This window comes from Rana temporaria, chromosome 1, assembly GCF_905171775.1.
Source record: "Rana temporaria chromosome 1, aRanTem1.1, whole genome shotgun sequence".
NCBI lineage: Eukaryota > Metazoa > Chordata > Amphibia > Anura > Ranidae > Rana > Rana temporaria.
The window spans coordinates 688,048,575-688,068,719 of record NC_053489.1 but is presented as its reverse complement, the minus strand read 5'-3'; the positions used below and the strand labels follow the sequence as shown (position 1 = coordinate 688,068,719).

Sequence of the window (20,145 nt, the reverse complement as noted above, 5' to 3'; positions counted from 1 at the left end):
GTGTGCCTGAGGCTAGTTACCCCTCCAATGTAATCTGTATTGTCTCCTTTACAAATTGCAAAGTGCTGCACAAACTGTTGGCGTTATATAAATCCTGTATAATAGAAATGGAGTAGATGTTACATTGATTTGTGACTTTTTGTTCTGCGCAGGTAATGTCATCTCGCTTCCCTGTGCTGGGAACACCTCGGCCTCCTTCAACTTTTATGGCAGTGGCTCGGACTGTAGCTGCCAGAGGCCGCAACTCGTAAACACCAGTCTACTTGGGATGACCACTCCCAACACCAGTCTACAAGGGATGACCACTCCCAACACCAGTCTACAAGGGATGACCACTCCCAACACCAGTCTACAAGGGATGACCACTCCCAACACCAGTCTACAAGGGATGACCAGTCCCAACACCAGTCTGCAAGGGATGACCACTCCCAACACCACTGTCTTCAAAAGCCTGACCACCAAGACCTGCAAAGGTAAGAAGGGTTATTAATAAACATAGTGATCCCCCCCGTAGGGCTCACTAGAGTTACACAGGTTCTTTCCCAAGTAAGTACAAAGCAGCCAGGCACACAGTAGGAGAACCCCAGGGCAAGAATCCCCCGGAGCTCCATTCTCAGTCAGGGGAAAAACAATCTCCTTTGGGCTCCAACCTATTTACCAGGAACCCATCCACCATCTGGGCCAACCTCCCCAGTATAGGCCCTACTAAATATTCAGGACGGGTACTTGAAACCTTTCGCCCTTGAGTCAGCGGACGGTAATCAAACTCCCAGCCTGTGGAGCATCAAGCAGACTAAACTAAATGATTCTGGTTCCTGTAGCTAGAGAAGAAGCCCAAACTAAATTTACTCAGCAGCCTGTTTGGAAGGCGTTACATCAAGTAATAACTTGGTGTCAGAATCTTGCAGTCCCGAAAAGCTCACACTGGGAGAGGAAGAGGCAGAACTAGGAGCTCATCGAAGAGAGTAGAGTGGCAGAGAGAGGAAATAATCAGTCTTCTGCTTCTCCTTTCACTGACCCGTCTATTCTGAAGGCAAATACAGTAGGAAATGGATACCAAGCGCCCCGAGGCGATTCAGTTTGCATGTGTTGCGCTATACAGGTTTCTCACTCACTCACTGACCAATCTGGGGGAAGCCACACTCACTGTCAAGGGAGGTGAACTTAGACATTAACACTGTGGTGGTTGGTGGTATATTTGTTTGGGGGGCGGCAAAACAATCCATCCGCTGCAACCCAACCCCACCCCCCCTCTGGTCGGTCGAGTGACGGGCACCCCCCACTTGTACATTTGGAGATATAGTGTGCACAAGGGTATACTTGGAGAAAAGGGGATAGCAGGACACACTTGGAGACTTGGGGTGCACAAGGCACACTTGGAGACTTGGGGAACACAAGGAACACTTGGAGACACAGGGAACACAAGGAACACTTGGAGATTTGGGGAGCACAGGGCACACTTAGAGACTTGGGGTGCACAGGACATATTTGGAGACTTGGGGTACACAGGGCACACTTGGAGACACAGAGAGCACAAGGCACACTTGGAGACTTGGGATGCATGATGCACACTTGGGGAACACAGGGCGCACTTGGGAGACTTGAGGTAAACTTGGAGACTCGGGAAACACACTTGGAGACTTGGGGAGCACAAGGCATGCTTGGAAACTTGGGGTGCACAGGACACACTTGGAGATGTGTGCTGCATAAGGCATACCTGGAGACTTGGGGTGCACAGAGCACACTTGGGGACACAGGGAACACACGACCCACTTAGAGACTTGGGGTGCACAGGGCACACTTGGCGTACACAGGGCGCACTTGGGAGATTTGGGGTGCACGGGGTACATTTGGAGACTTGGGGTACACTGGGCAGACTCTTGCACCCTCTGCTAGCAGCCCGCCAGACACAGCGATGGAAGAATCAGCAGCTAGTAACAGCTCATGGTCCTGGTCACTGCTGTATCATCAGCACCAGATTGCGGGAGGAGATGGAATGTGTCCAGGAGTCTGGGGAATGATGGGAGTGTAGAGAATTGTTGGGAATGACGGTAATCAAACTCCCAGCCTGTGGAGCATCAAGCAGACTAAACTAAATGATTCTGGTTCCTGTAGCTAGAGAAGAAGCCCAAACTAAATTTACTCAGCAGCCTGTTTGGAAGGCGTTACATCAAGTAATAACTTGGTGTCAGAATCTTGCAGTCCCGAAAAGCTCACACTGGGAGAGGAAGAGGCAGAACTAGGAGCTCATCGAAGAGAGTAGAGTGGCAGAGAGAGGAAATAATCAGTCTTCTGCTTCTCCTTTCACTGACCCGTCTATTCTGAAGGCAAATACAGTAGGAAATGGATACCAAGCGCCCCGAGGCGATTCAGTTAGCATGTGTTGCGCTATACAGGTTTCTCACTCACTCACTGACCAATCTGGGGGAAGCCACACTCACTGTCAAGGGAGGTGAACTTAGACATTAACACTGTGGTGGTTGGTGGTATATTTGTTTGGGGGGCGGCAAAACAATCCATCCGCTGCCACCCAACCCCACCCCCCCTCTGGTCGGTCGAGTGACGGGCACCCCCCACTTGTACATTTGGAGATATAGTGTGCACAAGGGTATACTTGGAGAAAAGGGGATAGCAGGACACACTTGGAGACTTGGGGCGCACAAGGCACACTTGGAGACTTGGGGAACACAAGGAACACTTGGAGACACAGGGAACACAAGGAACACTTGGAGATTTGGGGAGCACAGGGCACACTTAGAGACTTGGGGTGCACAGGACATATTTGGAGACTTGGGGTGCACAGGGCACACTTGGAGACACAGAGAGCACAAGGCACACTTGGAGACTTGGGATGCATGGTGCACACTTGGGGAACACAGGGCGCACTTGGGAGACTTGAGGTAAACTTGGAGACTCGGGAAACACACTTGGAGACTTGGGGAGCACAAGGCATGCTTGGAAACTTGGGGTGCACAGGACACACTTGGAGATGTGTGCTGCATAAGGCATACCTGGAGACTTGGGGTGCACAGAGCACACTTGGGGACACAGGGAACACACGACCCACTTAGAGACTTGGGGTGCACAGGGCACACTTGGCGTACACAGGGCGCACTTGGGAGATTTGGGGTGCACGGGGTACATTTGGAGACTTGGGGTACACTGGGCAGACTCTTGCACCCTCTGCTAGCAGCCCGCCAGACACAGCGATGGAAGAATCAGCAGCTAGTAACAGCTCATGGTCCTGGTCACTGCTGTATCATCAGCACCAGATTGCGGGAGGAGATGGAATGTGTCCAGGAGTCTGGGGAATGATGGGAGTGTAGAGAATTGTTGGGAATGATGTTAAGGAGCCAACATTTACTGCTGAGGGAGGTGAGTATAAGGGGAACCCCACTCGACAGGTGATAAGATTGTCATGGGGGGGGGGGGGGGTCAGATCCCTAGAGTCGGCTTAAATGGAAATTTCACGTTGGAGTTCAGCATATGAATATTGTGAATACCGACTAACATGTCTCTCTTCCTCCTGTAGATGGATTGGCCGACCTCTACATGATGAGCATGCCACTTAGTTGGTGGGACGCCCTACGCTACTGCCGCCAATACTACACCGACCTGTTCAGTGTGCCTGACCGCGGCACCCAGAACCTTGTGGCCACCACAATGAAGATGGCTAGTATGCCAAAGAATGGACTATGGATCGGCCTCCGCAGGCACAAAGTGTGGGGGTACCTGTACTGGACAGATGGGCAACCCACCGACTACATGAACTGGGGGGATGGTATGCCTAGCGACCCCGTCACCAACATGTGTACCCTCATCTCACCAGACAAGAACTTCACCTGGAAGGACCAGTGCTGTTCCATGAAGCTTAGCTTTATCTGCTACTGACCCCCCTTCTGGGATGCATCTCACACCCACCAATCACTGAGACCCCTCCTTCTCCCAGGATAAATCACACCCACCAATCACCACTGAGACCCCTCCTTCTCCCAGGATAAATCACACCCACCAATCACCACTGAGACCCCTCCTTCTCCCAGGATATATCACACCCACCAATCACCACTGAGACCCCTACTTCTCCCAGGATAAATCACACCCACCAATCACCACTGAGACCCCTCCTCCCAGGATATATCACACCCACCAATCACTACTCACACCTTGCCCCCAGGATATATTACACCCACTAATCTCTACTGACCCCCTTCCCATGATAAATCACACCCACCAATCACCCTTGAACTCCTCCCCTGAGATATATAACACCCACCAATCACTACTGACACCTCCCCCCAAAAAATATACCCACAAATCATCATTGAGGCTCCTCCCTTGGGATATATAACACACACTTATAACTACTGACACCCCTCCCCGGATATATCACACCCACCAATCACCACTGAGACCCCTCCTCCCAGGATATATCACACCCACCAATCACCATTGACACCCCTCCCCTGAGATATCTTACATCGCCTATCACTAATGAGACCCCTGCAGAAATGTATTACATTGGCTGGTCACTGGGGGGGGGGGGGATGGGGGATGATTCACATGTTCCATTCAATGCCAGAAGAAGAAGCCATTTTCTTTAGCTATCGTTTTTTTTTATATATTGTTTGCTAATTTGTCTCACCTTGTAACTTCTGTCTTTTCTACCCTTTTTTCTGCCCCCCCCCTCCGGGAATAATAAATGTTAGAAATGAGAAGTTGGTGTTCTTTGTTCTTTGGTGGTTGTTGTGTGTGGTTGTTGTGTGTGGTTGTTGTTTGTGGTTGTTGTGTGTGGTTGTTGTGTGTGGTTGTTGTTTGTGGTTGTTGTTGTGTGTGGTTGTTGTGTGTGGTTGTTTGTGGTTGTTGTGTGTGGTTGTTGTGTGGGGTTGTATTGTGTCACCAGCGCCTGTGTGCTCGGTGGTAAGTCACTGGGGTTGCATTGTGTGGCTGTATTCTTATGTACGACAGACAATGAGATGGCCAATCTGATTGTATGCAGGTTGGTATCTGTGTATGGAAGTTATAGGTGGGCACAGATCTCATTGCCAGACAGGGACTGTATGTCTGATGTGTGTATGGGGAGTGGGGAAGATGAAGGCCTAGGATTCTGGTTCATGAGATCATTTAGGGAAATCACTGTAGCCCCCCTTGTCTTATACAAGGGCTACCAGTCACATTTAGTGCTGATGGGTGGTAGACAACTTGGTTGGTTTATAGCCTACTTCAGGGGTGTTCCCACTTAATTTCATTTTGGACCACATCACCATTATGATTGCCCTCAAAGGCCTGGTTGTATCTGTAAGATTATGTATCTACTTCGATACTTAGGAGTACGCAGTATACAGAGTGTAGACGTATCCACCATATCCATATCCACCATATCCATGTCCAAAGTATCCACCATATCCATATCCACCATATCCATATCCAAAGTATCCACCATATCCATATCCACCATATCCATATCCAAAGTATCCACCATATCCATATCCAAAGTATCCACTGTGAAGGACTTGTATGCAATTGCCTATATGCTTCAGTAATTCTCTCCCTGCTAGTTTAATGCTGTGTGTGTTAGAGGTAAAAGGTGATTTCATGTGTGACTCATTCCTCTGCGTAACAGACTGTTGAAATGTTAATGTCCCATCACCCGCCAGCTCCCTATTGTAAAGGGTAATTGATCTATTGTGTGTGTGAAGAAGACCTGTGTTTACCCTTAAGAAATGTGTCTACAGGGTCGGCTCCAAAGTGTCTACCTATAATCTGTATGGGAGCCCCCAGTGGGTGGAGATCTCATTGTTCTTTGATTGATGATTAGCTTGTAAACTATATAACTAGCTGAATGCTGCCATTAAAGTGTCTCTTGTTCCAGCACTAAGCATTGGCTCATGTGTGGCTTATTGGGCGATTCCAGGGATTCCTACTCGTGGAATATTGGGTGATTTTCTTTATGGGAAGAAGGGAATGTTTGACGGGGATATCATTCTACTACCGTCACAACTGGTTGGCAGCGGCGGGATTTTCCCTTCTACTCTCCTTTACACCAGGATTCCAAGCAGACACTGGAAGAACTACTGGAAGTTCGTTGAAGGATTGCTAGCAACAAAACCAAGCGGGTCATCATAGCAGAATTAATGGAGCTAGACCAGGAGAACTTGGTTGCAGCAACGCCAGCAGTACAATAGATGGAGACACCAGTGATTCAGGAAGAGGAATCACCAGCCAACAAAGTAATGAGAGAGAAGCTAGCATGGTTCGGTCCGAACCCAACGGCGTATGTGGTGCTGAAAGTGATGGACCTGTTAGCGAAGGAGGCTAAACAAATAAGAGACGCAGAACTACAGGAGGCTAAACAAATAAGAGACGCAGAGCTACAGTTAAAACTGGCAGCAGTCCAACAAGCAGCCGCACATTCTCCAAACAGTGGCCCAGATTCAGAAAGCAATTGCGCCCGTGTAACCATGAGTTACACGGCGCAATTGCTTACTTGCTCCGGTGTAACGAGTGCTCCTGATTCAGGAACCTCGTTACACCGGCTGCAGCCTAAAATCTGCGCGGCATAAGGCTCTTATGCCTCGCAGATTTTAGGCTGCATTCTTGCGGGGGCCGCTAGGGGGCGCTCCCATTGTGTATCAGCATGTAGTATGCAAATTGCATACTACCACTGATTCACAAGCTTGCGCGGGCCCCGCGCAAGCCAGGTACGGAGTTTGCGTACGGCTACTTTAGCGCAAGGCTTCCCTTTCTAATAGCAGGGGCAGCCTGTGCTAAAGTATAGCCGCGCTCCCGCGCCGTGAAATTTGAATTTCACGGCGTTTGCGTAAGTGATACGTGAATGGCGCTGGACGCCATTCACGTTCACTTAGAGGCAAATGACGTCCTTGCGACGTCATTTGCCGCAATGCACGTCGGGAAAGTTTCCCGACGAAGCATGCGCTCTCCGCTCGGCGCGGGAGCGCGCCTAATTTAAATGATTCCCGCTTACGCCGGGCAATTTTGCCGGCGTGCCCTCGCAAGTCACGGAGCTACTGCTCCGTGAATCGAGGGCAGCGGCGCTAATTTGTGCGGGCGCAGGGCAAAATCGTTGCCCTGTGCCCGCGCAAATTAGGAGCAAATCTACCTGAATCTGGGCCAGTGAGTACAGCACAGCAGACACAAGGAAGATTCCGTTTAGCGCTTTTAAAGCTTTTGATGAAAAGGACTGTGAGATTGATAACTACCTGGCAGATTTTGAGCGACAATGTAACCTGCACCGAATAGCGAGAGGAGAGTGGGTTGCAATATTGTCAGGCAAACTGTCAGGTAAAGCTTTTGATGCTTTCCGGACCGTGCCAGATCAGGAGATCCATAGCTACGCCAGGGTTAAAGAAGTGCTCCTGGCTCGTTATGCAGTAACCCCAGAGTCCCACCGACAGAAGTTCAGGGACTCACGCAAAACCACGAAAGACTCTTACGCGGAATGGGCATGCCAGTTATCCCTGTCGGCCTCTAACTGGGTTAACAGCAGCCAGGCCACCACTGCAGAGGACATTTTGCAACTAATGCTCCTGGAGCAATTTTACAATCACATCCAGACGGACGTCAAAGACTGGGTGAGAGATCGCAGGCCCATGACTCTACCAGAGGCCGCTAAGTTGGCGGATGAATATGCGGATACTCGCAAGACGAACCAGGTCACACCACGGGTACAACCTCCACGACCAACGGTGCCCTCACACCCACCAGCCGCTAGATACCAACCTCCTAAGAGACCGGTGACATCTAGCCCTTTGCTATCCACGCCAGGAGGGCAACGAACAACGCTGCTTCCGGTGCAAACAGCTGGGTCACTTCAAGCAGAATTGCCCCATGAACGACAACAGCAGGTCAAATTGGTCTCAACATGGGTACTGCCCACCAGCAGCAGCCCATTGTGTAGACTCGGCATGGGATCTCCAGGAGCTGGGTCAGGAAGAACCATTGGGCACCCCTTACGAAGCCCTCATGGTACAATCTGTTATTACAGACAACAGGGAACACCATTGTCAGCTGGTCATGGGTAACGAAAAAACCGCCCGGGGATTAAGAGACAGCCGGGTGGGCGACAGCCATGGGCCGTTGGGGCCCTGGAGGGAGCTGGGCAGAAAGAGGCACCGCCGGCTACCCTCCAAGAAGAAGAGGTCCTGGAAGCCATATAACAAGCTGACCTGGGAGGAGAAGAAGCGACTGGAGGAGAGGGAGTTGCAGCGGGCGTCCCAGATGCGGGCCGAGATGTTCGCCAAGGGCCAACCAGTGGCCCCTTACAGCACCACCCAGTTCCTGATGAATGAATGAATGAATGAATGAATGACTTGTATAGCGCAACTCATGCGAACTGAATCGCCTCTGGGCGCTTTTTCCAGCCAGAGTCTGCTTGGCTGGTGCGGTCATTTTACCCCGTAGGATCATGACACGCTTGGGACACACAGTCATACACACAGATATACATAGATATATACTGGGCCAATTTGGACAAGATCCAATTTACCTACCAGCATGTCTTTGGAGTGATGATGAAGTACCACGTGGAGAGCCTGCAGGACATGAGCAAGCAGGAGCTGATCCGTGAGTACATGGAGCTGGAGAAGTGCATAAGCCGCATGGAGGAGGAGAACAACCGCCTGAGGTCACAGCAGGCCGACCCCCCCAGGCTCCATGATAGGCACTGACCCCTATCTCCACTGGAGATGGAGCTGGAGAAGTTCAAAGAGGAGAACCTGGCGGCTGCGGAGGGAGCAGGGGGTGGCTGACCCTATGGGGCACTGATCCAACCCCCCCCCCCCCGGACTCTGAGCACCAGTGCTACAGCATTTCAACAAATATCAATTTTTCTTTTTATGAATCTCCTGTGATTGTCACTTCAGAGCCATAACCTGCCCCCTCCCATAGCGGTACACCTAGACACATAGCGGGACACCCATAGCGGGACACCTAGACACACCCCTCCCATAGCGGGACGCACAGACCCGTCCGCCGTCTTCACACTGACTTCTGGTGACTCTGCAGATCGCACAAAGACTTGGGGACTGACCGGCGTGTGATCTGACGACCCGGTGGCATACCTGAGTCGGAAGCTGTTGCCAAGGGAGGTCAGTTACGCCACCATTGAAAAAGAGGGTTTGGCCTTGGTATGGGCACTCAAAAAGCTCACACCTTACCTTTAGGGCCGGACTTTCAATCTCATCACCGATCACAACCCCTTGGTGTGGCTTAACCGGGTTCCAGGGGACAACGCCCGTTTGCTACGCTGGAGCTTGGCCTTACAGCCCTATGACTTTACAATTCATTATCGCCCAGGCAAGCAAAACGGGAATGCCAAACGGAGTTAACCTCGGACTAAAAGCTCTGAACCCGTCAACCCTACTGGACCAGGAAAGGTCCAACCGAGTTGCCGGAGCAGGGAGAAAAAGGGGGGCCATTGTGAAGGACTTGTATGCAATTGCCTATATGCTTCAGTAATTCTCTCCCTGCTAGTTTAATGCTGTGTGTGTTACAGGTAAAAGGTGATTTCATGTGTGACTCATTCCTCTGCGTAACAGACTGTTGAAATGTTAATGTTCCATCCCCAGCCAGCTCTCTATTTTAAAGGGTAATTGATCTATTGTGTGTGTGAAGAAGACCTGTGTTTACCCTTAAGAAATGTGTCTACAGGGTCGGCTCCAAAGTGTCTACCTATAATCTGTATGGGAGCCCCCAGTGTGTGAAAAGGGGGTGGAGATTTCATTGTTCTTTGATTGATGATTAGCTTGTAAACTATATAACTAGCTGAATACTGCCATTAAAGTGTCTCTTGTTCCAGCACTAAGCATTGGCTCATGTGTGGCTTATTGGGCGATTCCAGGGATTCCTACTCGTGGAATATTGGGTGATTTTCTTTATGGGAAGAAGGGAATGTTTGACCGGGATATCATTCTACTACCGTCACATCCACCATATCCATATCCAAAGTATCCACCATATCCATATCCAAAGTATCCACCATATTCATACCATAGCCATATCCACCATATTATATCCAAAGTACAGTGGGGATGGAAAGTTTGGGCACCCCAGGTAAAAATTTGTATTAATGTGCATAACGAAGCCAAGGAAAGATGGAAAAATCTCCAAAAGGCATCAAATTACATTAGACATTCTTATAATATGTCAAAAAAAGTTAAATTTTATTTCCATCATTTACACTATCAAAATGACAGAAAACAAAAAAATGGCATCTGCAAAAGTTTGCGCACCCTGCAGAGTTGATATCTTGTACCGCCCCTTTGGCAAGTATCACGGCTTGTAAATGCTTTTTGTAGTCAGCCAAGAGTCTTTCAGTTCTTGTTTGAGGGATCTTTGCCCATTCTTCCTTACACAAGTCTTCCAGTTCTCTGAGATCTCTGGGCTGTCTGTCACGCACTGCTCTTTTAAGGTCTATCCATAGATTTTCAATGATGTTGAGGTCAGGAGATTGTGAAGGCCATGGCAAAACCTTCAGTTTACTCCTCTTGATGTAATCCCCCGTGGATTTTGAGGTGTGTTTAGGATCATTATCCATTTGTAGAAGCCATCCTCTCTTTAACTTCAGCTTTTTCACAGATGGCATCAAGTTACCATCGAAAATTTGCTGAAATTTTATTGAATCCATTTTTCCTTCTACTCGTGAAATGTTCCCTGTGCCACTGGCTGCAATACAACCCCAAAGCATGATTGATCCACCCCCATGCTTCACAGTTGGGACAGAGGTTCTTTTCATTAAATTATGTGCCCTTTCTTCTCCAAACGTACCTTTGCTCATTCCGGCCAAAAAGTTCTATTTTATCCTCATCGGTCCACAGAACTTGTTTCCAAAATGCGTCAGGCTTGTCTATATGTTCATTTGCAAAGTTCAAACGCTGATTTTTGTGGTGAGGACGTAGAAGAGGTTTTCTTCTGATGACTCTTCCATGAAGACCATATTTGTACAAGTATCTCTTTATAGTGGAATAGTGTACCACAACTCCAGTGTGTGCCAGATCTTTCTGGAGGGATCGCGCCGTCACATGTGGGTTTTAAATTGCTTTTCTCACAATCCTGCGAGCCGTTCTGTCTGATATTTTTCTTGGTCTTCCAGATCTTGCTTTAACTTCCACTATTCCTGATGACTGCCATTTCTTCATTACATTCCGAGGAACAGAGGATATTGACATCTGAAAACGCTTTGCTATCTTCTTATAGCCTTCTCCAGCTTTGTGAGCGACAACTATTTTCACTTTCACTTTTCCAGACAACTGCTTAGAAGAAGCCATGGTGCTGATTGTTGGGGGAGGGTCAGATGAGTCTGGGCATTTAAAACCTTTGAGATTGACATCACCTGGTCTTCCCAGACGATGATTGAGAACAATCCATGACACTGGCAGCTCTCAGCTTTGCAAAGGGGGCAGTGCATGCTAGAAATTCTGCAGGGTGCCCAAACTTTTGCAGACGCCATTTTTTTGTTTTCTGTAATTTTGAAAGTGTAAATGATGGAAATAAAATGTAACTTTTTTTGACATATTATAAGAATGTCTAATCTGTAATTTGATGCCTTTTGGAGATTTTTCCATCTTTCCTCTGCTTCGTTATGCACATTAATAGAAATTTTTACCTGGGGTGCCCAAACTTTCCATCCCCACTGTATCAACAATATTCATACCATATCTAAATCCAAAGTATCCACCATATTATATCCAAAGGCCCAGATTCTCAAAGGGCTTACGACGGCGCAATGCCATTTGCGCCGTCGTAAGTTCTAATCTGGGCCGTCGTATCTATGCGACTGATTCTTAGAATCAGTTACGCATATATACCCATTAGATCTGACAGGCGTAAGGCTCTTACGCTGTCAGATCTTAAATGCATTTTTTTCCCGCCGTTAGGTGTCGCCTCGTCATTTTCCCCGTCATCTATGCAAATTAGCTATTTACACGAGATTCTCGAACGTACGCGCAGTCGACGCAGTGAATTTACGACGTTTCCGTAAGCGTAAACTTGCCCCTGCTATATGAGGGGTAAGTTTACGAAGGTTTGTCGTATGCCATGTTAAGTATGGCGTCGGGTCAGCGTCGTCTTTTTCCGTTGTTTACGTCGTTTTCCTAACTCGTTTGCGAATAGGACTTTACGCCAATGACGCTGACGTCGGCGTCATTGACGTTTTTTGTCGTGAGCTGGAGCATGCGCACTGGGCTATTTTTACGCCCGGCGCATGCGCAGTTCGATCGGCGCGGGGGCGCGCTTAATTTAAATACAAGCCGCCCCCTTTGAATTACGCGGCCTTACGCCGGGCCATTTACACTATGCCGCCGCAAATTATGGAGCAAGTGCTTGGAGAATACGGCACTTGCTCCAGTAATTTGCGGTGGCGTAGTGTAAATGGCTTACGCTACGCCGCCGCAGATTCTACGAGAATCTGGCCCAAAGTATCCACCATATCCATATCCACAATATTCATACCATATCTATATCCACCATATATATCGACCATATCCATATCCAAAGTATCCACCATATCCATACCAGTGTGTGTACAGAGTGTAGGGTTGAGGAGTGTGTGACTTACAGAGTGCAGAGTTTAGGGGTGCGCTGTGTACAGAGTGTAGGGTTGAGGAGTGTGTGACTTACAGAGTGCAGAGTTTATGGGTGCACTACCATACTTCTCTTAGCCAACCAGTAAGAGTTTCCTGGCTACTGGTGCATGCTGGAAGAGGAAATCCCTCCAAACACCCAATATTCAACGTTTGGTAGCCACGCCCAATTCTCACCATGAGATGCAAAGTGGGCCCTCCTTCTCCCTTCCTCTTTGGGCCCTTGAATAAAGGTCTTCTGAATGCGGTGACCGAGGGGTGAGGTGGCCGGTTTGTGGTGATTAAAGATCGAGCACATACTCTGAAGATTGGATATGATGAGGAGGATGAACTTTGTCGTACATTGTATTGATTTCCAGGTGGAATATGATTCATATTTGGCCAAAAATGCAGTAAAGAGTACGGCTCACACACAGCAGATTCCTATCCCAGGCCGCTGGTAGCACTGTTGCTGGTTGGGGTGAGTACCGGCTCGTCCGGCTCTCTCTAGGACTAAAGGAAAATGGTCCCCACACACAATTGCCCATATGCAGCCTCACAATTGCCCATCAATGCAGCTTAATCAATGCCCATCTGTAGCCTTACAATTGCCCATCAACGCAGCTTAATCAATGCCCATCTGCAGCCTCACAATTGCCCATCAACGCAGCTTAATCAATGCCCATCTGCAGCCTCACAATTGCCCATCAACGCAGCTTGATCCAATGCCCATCTGTAGCCTCACCATTGCCCATCAATGCAGCCTAATCAATGCCCATCTGCAGCCTCACAATTGCCCATCAATGCAGCTTGATCCGTGCCCATCTGCAGCCTCACAATTGCCCATCAATGCAGCTTAATCAATGCCCATCTGCAGCCTCACAATTGCCCATCAATGCAGTTCAATCAATGCCCATCTGCCGCCTCCCCATTGCCATGAATGCAGCCCAATCAATGCCCATCTCAGGGAGGGTTGCGGGATGAGCGCCGTCAGATTACATACAACGGGAATCTCCTGTTTACTCGGTGGCCTCTTTAATACAAAGTCCCGCCTCCTGGACCGGCTTCTATGATAGACAGAACACTGGTCCAATGCCGGCCAGGAGACGGGACTTCCTATTAGGCCTCGTACACACGACCGAACATGTCTGCTGAAACTGGTCCGCGGACCAGTTTCAGCAGACATGTTTGGTCGTCTGTACGGCCGACCGGACAATTTTCCAGCGGATCGGACAGGTTTCCAGCGGACTAATGTTTCTTAGCATGCTAAGAAACATGTCCGCTGGAAGCCTGTCCGTCAGACGTGTTCGGTCGTCTGTACGACTCACCGGACATGTCCGCTCGGCCGAAAGCCCTCGCATGCGTCGAAGTGATCCGGCGCATGCAAGGAAGCATTGACCTTCCAGGGTCGCGCACGTCGCCGCATCATCGTTGCGGCGACGGCGCGGCCACGTCACCGCGTATCCTGTCCGTGCGGATTACACACAAAAAATGCAATTTTTGAAATTAGTCATGAAAAAACGGTCGTGTGTAGGCTTTAACCACTTAACCCCCGGACCATATAATGCTGGTCAAAGACCAGAGCACTTTTTGCGATTCGGCACTGCGACGCTTTATCTGACAATTGCGCGGTCGTGCGACGTGGCTCCCAAACAAAATTGGCGTCCTTTTTTCCCCCACAAATAGAGCTTTCTTTTGGCGGTATTTGATCACCTCTGCGGTTTTTATTTTTTGCGCTATAAACAAAAATAGAGCGACAATTTTGAAAAAAAAAAATATTTTTTACTTTTTGCTATAATAAATATCCCCCACAAATATATAAAAAAACATTTTTTTTCCTCAGTTTAGGCCGATGTGTATTCTTCTACATATTTTTCGTTAAAAAAATATTGCGAAGAGCGTTTATTGATTGGTTTGGCGCAAAAGTTATAGCTTTTACAAAAAAGGGGATAGTTTTATGGCATTTTTATTAATAATTTTTTTTACTAGTAATGGCGGCGATCAGCGATTTTTTTCGGTACTGCGACATTATGGCGGACACTTCGGACACTTTTTACACATTTTTGGGACCATTGGCATTTTTATAGCGATCGGTGCTATAAAAATGCATTGATTACTATAAAAATGCCACTGGTAGGGAAGGGGTTAACACTAGGGGGTGGGGAAGGGGTTAAGTATGTTCCCTGGGTGTGTTCTAACTGTAGGGGGGGTGGCCTCACTAGGGGAAATGACTGATCGCTGTTCATACATTGTATGAACAGAAGATCAGCATTTCTCCCCTGACAGGACCGGGAGCTGTGTGTTTACACACACAGCTTCCGGTCCTCACTCTGTAACGAGCGATCACGGGTGCCCGGCGGTGATCGCGACCGCCGGGCACGCGCGGGAGTCAGGAGTGAGCGGGGGCGCGCACGCGCCCCTAGTGGCCGCTTTGCGAGGTGACATTATGCTACGTGATCTCGCGCAGGGGAGCCGACCTGCCGCCGTAGAACTGCAGTGGCTGGTCGGCATGTAGTTAACGAGGGGGAAAAAACGTGCATGCTCAGAAGCAAGTTATGAGACGGGAGCGCTTGTTCTGGTAAAACTAGCGTTCGTAATGGAGTGTAGCGCCCCCTTACTTTCTGTATGGGCACTACGCTAAAGTTAGCGGGTGAATGGGAGAGTTATTTTGCTCCCATTCGCAATTTGTTAAATTTGGGCTGCTGTCATTCCTGAACTGTCCTGTGGGTCAGTCTGCGCTCCAGGGATGTAGGTCCCACCCCTGGGCGACAGTTGGCGCTAGAGGGGTTCCGGCAGAGCCACTTTTCCCCAGCAGCCAATTAGAGGAGTTTTCCCTCGCGGGGCATGCCGGGGGAGAGTTTATCTGGGGCAGACGCCATTTTCTTTGGTTCTCCGCGGGTTCCAGGTTCCAGGTGCGGCACCCACCTTTAGGGTGTGCGCATCCAACAGACCCCGGCGATATGGCCTACCAGGCCGGGGTCGCATGCTATGCGGAGCTCCATGTTGCTGAGAGGGGCCCCAGTGACTTGCTGGGTCCCCCGCTCCATTGAGGAGATCCCAGGCTGAGTGCCGTTCGGTGGGGGGTCGGCTTGAGGAGAACCCAGAAGCAGGTTGTCCAACAGGGCTTGAATGAACCATCGGGGATCTGGTGACCGGGACATTGACAGGTACACTTCAACTGTCAACCGGTGACCCTGACCTAATCTACTGGGAGGATTCGCTCAATCCGTTCAGCTCATTCAAGAACTAGGCCTGTGGCAGAGGTCCATAGAGCCGGGTCTGTGGCAGAGGTCCCTAGAGCCAGGCCTGTGGTAGAGGTTCCTAGAGCCAGGCCTGTGGCAGAAGTCCCTAGAGCCGGGTCTGTGGCAGAGGTCCCTAGAGCCGGGTCTATGGCAGAGGTCCCTAGAGCCGGGTCTGTGGCAGAGGTCCCTAGAGCCAGGCCTGTGGCAGAGGTCCCTAGAGCCAGGCCTCTGGTAGAGGTTCCTAGAGCCAGGCCTGTGGTAGAGGTCCCTAGAGCCAGGCCTGTGGCAGAGGTCCCTAGAGCCAGGCCTGTGGTAGAGGTCCCTAGAGCCAGGCCTGTGGTAGAGGTCCCTAGAGCCAGGCCTGTGGTAGAGGTCCCTAGAGCCAGGCCTGTGGTAGAGGTCCCTAGAGCCAGGCCTGTGGCAGAGGTCCCTAGAGCCAGGTCTGTGGCAGAGGTCCCTAGAGCCAGGTCTGTGGCAGAGGTCCCTAGAGCCAGGCCTGTGGCAGAGGTCCCTAGAGCCAGGCCTGTGGTAGAGGTCCCTAGAGCCAGGCCTGTGGTAGAGGTCCCTAGAGCCAGGCCTGTGGCAGAGGTCCCTAGAGCCAGGCCTGTGGCAGAGGTCCCTAGAGCCGGGTCTGTGGCAGAGGTCCCTAGAGCCGGGCCTGTGGCAGAGGTCCCTAGAGCCAGGCCTGTGGTAGAGGTCGCTAGAGCCGGGTCTGTGGCAGAGGTCCCTAGAGCCGGGCCTGTGGTAGAGGTACCTAGAGCCGGGTCTGTGGCAGAGGCCCTAGAGCCAGGCCTGTGGCAGAGGTCCCTAGAGCCAGGCCTGTGGCAGAGGTCCCTAGAGCCAGGCCTGTGGCAGAGGTCCCTAGAGCCAGGCCTGTGGCAGAGGCCCCTAGAGCCGGGTCTGTGGCAGAGGTCCCTAGAGCCGGGTCTGTGGCAGAGGTCCCTAGAGCCGGGCCTGTGGCAGAGGTCCCTAGAGCCAGGCCTGTGGCAGAGGTCCCTAGAGCCGGGTCTGTGGTAGAGGTCCCTAGAGCCGGGTCTGTGGTAGAGGTCCCTAGAGCCGGGTCTGTGGCAGAGGTCCCTAGAGCCAGGCCTGTGGCAGAGGTCCCTAGAGCCGGGTCTGTGGTAGAGGTCCCTAGAGCCGGGTCTGTGGTAGAGGTCCCTAGAGCCGGGTCTGTGGCAGAGGTCCCTAGAGCCAGGCCTGTGGTAGAGGTCCCTAGAGCCGGGTCTGTGGCAGAGGTCCCTAGAGCCGGGTCTGTGGTAGAGGTCCCTAGAGCCGGGTCTGTGGCAGAGGTCCCTAGAGCCGGGTCTGTGGCAGAGGTCCCTAGAGCCAGGCCTGTGGCAGAGGTCCCTAAAGCCAGGCCTGTGGTAGAGGTCCCTAGAGCCAGGCCTGTGGTAGAGGTCCCTAGAGCTGGGTCTGTGGCAGAGGTCCCTAGAGCCGGGCCTGTGGTAGAGGTACCTAGAGCCGGGTCTGTGGCAGAGGCCCTAGAGCCAGGCCTGTGGCAGAGGTCCCTAGAGCCAGGCCTGTGGCAGAGGTCCCTAGAGCCAGGCCTGTGGCAGAGGCCCCTAGAGCCGGGTCTGTGGCAGAGGTCCCTAGAGCCGGGTCTGTGGCAGAGGTCCCTAGAGCCGGGCCTGTGGCAGAGGTCCCTAGAGCCAGGCCTGTGGCAGAGGTCCCTAGAGCCGGGTCTGTGGTAGAGGTCCCTAGAGCCGGGTCTGTGGTAGAGGTCCCTAGAGCCGGGCCTGTGGCAGAGGTCCCTAGAGCCAGGCCTGTGGTAGAGGTCCCTAGAGCCGGGTCTGTGGTAGAGGTCCCTAGAGCCGGGTCTGTGGTAGAGGTCCCTAGAGCCGGGTCTGTGGCAGAGGTCCCTAGAGCCAGGCCTGTGGTAGAGGTCCCTAGAGCCGGGTCTGTGGCAGAGGTCCCTAGAGCCGGGCCTGTGGCAGAGGTCCCTAGAGCCAGGCCTGTGGTAGAGGTCGCTAGAGCCGGGTCTGTGGCAGAGGTCCCTAGAGCCGGGCCTGTGGTAGAGGTACCTAGAGCCGGGTCTGTGGCAGAGGCCCTAGAGCCAGGCCTGTGGCAGAGGTCCCTAGAGCCAGGCCTGTGGCAGAGGTCCCTAGAGCCAGGCCTGTGGCAGAGGCCCCTAGAGCCGGGTCTGTGGCAGAGGTCCCTAGAGCCGGGTCTGTGGCAGAGGTCCCTAGAGCCGGGCCTGTGGCAGAGGTCCCTAGAGCCAGGCCTGTGGCAGAGGTCCCTAGAGCCGGGTCTGTGGTAGAGGTCCCTAGAGCCGGGTCTGTGGTAGAGGTCCCTAGAGCCGGGTCTGTGGCAGAGGTCCCTAGAGCCAGGCCTGTGGTAGAGGTCCCTAGAGCCGGGTCTGTGGTAGAGGTCCCTAGAGCCGGGTCTGTGGTAGAGGTCCCTAGAGCCGGGTCTGTGGCAGAGGTCCCTAGAGCCAGGCCTGTGGTAGAGGTCCCTAGAGCCGGGTCTGTGGCAGAGGTCCCTAGAGCCAGGCCTGTGGTAGAGGTCCCTAGAGCCGGGTCTGTGGCAGAGGTCCCTAGAGCCGGGTCTGTGGTAGAGGTCCCTAGAGCCGGGTCTGTGGCAGAGGTCCCTAGAGCTGGGTCTGTGGCAGAGGTCCCTAGAGCCAGGCCTGTGGCAGAGGTCCCTAAAGCCAGGCCTGTGGTAGAGGTCCCTAGAGCCGGGTCTGTGGTAGAGGTCCCTAGAGCCGGGTCTGTGGCAGAGGTCCCTAGAGCCAGGCCTGTGGTAGAGGTCCCTAGAGCCGGGTCTGTGGTAGAGGTCCCTAGAGCCGGGTCTGTGGTAGAGGTCCCTAGAGCCGGGCCTGTGGCAGAGGTCCCTAGAGCCAGGCCTGTGGCAGAGGTCCCTAGAGCCGGGTCTGTGGCAGAGGTCCCTAGAGCCGGGTCTGTGGTAGAGGTCCCTAGAGCCGGGTCTGTGGCAGAGGTCCCTAGAGCCGGGTCTGTGGCAGAGGTCCCTAGAGCCAGGCCTGTGGCAGAGGTCCCTAAAGCCAGGCCTGTGGTAGAGGTCCCTAGAGCCAGGCCTGTGGTAGAGGTCCCTAGAGCCGGGTCTGTGGTAGAGGTCCCTAGAGCCAGGCCTGTGGCAGAGGCCCCTAGAGCCGGGTCTGTGGCAGAGGTCCCTAGAGCCAGGCCTGTGGCAGAGGTACCTAGAGCCGGGTCTGTGGCAGAGGTACCTAGAGCCAGGCCTGTGGCAGAGGTCCCTAGAGCCAGGCCTGTGGTAGAGGTCCCTAGAGCCAGGCCTGTGGCAGAGGTCCCTAGAGCCGGGTCTGTGGCAGAGGTACCTAGAGCCAGGCCTGTGGCAGAGGTCCCTAGAGCCAGGCCTGTGGTAGAGGTCCCTAGAGCCAGGCCTGTGGCAGAGGTCCCTAGAGCCAGGCCTGTGGTAGAGGTCCCTAGAGCCGGGTCTGTGGCAGAGGTCCCTAGAGCCAGGCCTGTGGCAGAGGTCCCTAGAGCCAGGCCTGTGGCAGAGGTCCCTAGAGCCAGGCCTGTGGTAGAGGTCCCTAGAGCCAGACCTGTGGCAGAGGTCCCTAGAGCCAGGCCTGTGGCAGAGGTCCCTAGAGCCAGGCCTGTGGCAGAGGTCCCTAGAGCCAGGCCTGTGGCAGAGGTCCCTAGAGCCGGGCCTGTGGTAGAGGTCCCTAGAGCCAGACCTGTGGCAGAGGTCCCTAGAGCCGGGTCTGTGGCAGAGGTCCCTAGAGTCGGGTCTGTGGCAGAGGTCCCTAGAGCCAGGCCTGTGGCAGAGGTCCCTAGAGCCAGGCCTGTGGCAGAGGTCCCTAGAGCCGGGTCTGTGGCAGAGGTCCCTAGAGTCGGGTCTGTGGCAGAGGTCCCTAGAGTCGGGTCTGTGGCAGAGGCCCTAGAGCCAGGCCTGTGGCAGAGGTCTGTTCCTCCCAGCAATCTAAAGTGACACTTCGGCTGCCAGGCTCGTGGCAGGAGTCTGTCCGGGGGCACTTCACCCGCTCTGGCTAGAGTGGCGACGAACTGTGACTACTACTACTGTGCTGTCGAGAGCGGGATTGCTCGGTTCCTATCCAGGCCTGATACCGCAAGGTTCTCTATCACTTCATCAACCTTTTCTCCCTATCTCATGTTGATGTTGGCCATGTTGGTCTGGAAATAAAGCATTTGAAAACCTTCATTCATCGACTGGAAATTCACTCACTACTCTACTCATCAACTTCACCCCTAGACAACACTGAAAAGGTAACTTAATACGCCGATCCCAAATCGACCAGCGGCCCCTGAGGGGGTATCGCTGCACGTACCCAGGGAGAGGATCATTGTAACCATACAGGCTGGAGGCGCCAGCAATCATTTATGGGTGGC

General features: G+C 52.3%; 1 protein-coding gene across 1 annotated transcript in view; it reads left to right on the top strand.

Moving 5' to 3' along the window:
* The window catches only part of LOC120946154 (mucin-17-like), a 43,250-nt gene that overhangs the window by 4,296 nt on the left and 18,809 nt on the right, over nt 1–20,145 (top strand). Inside the window, exons 2-3 of the mRNA XM_040360957.1 lie at nt 153–473; nt 3,533–3,883. Of these exons, the coding sequence (XP_040216891.1) occupies nt 153–473; nt 3,533–3,883 (672 nt within the window). The remainder of the gene's footprint in view (nt 1–152; nt 474–3,532; nt 3,884–20,145) is intronic.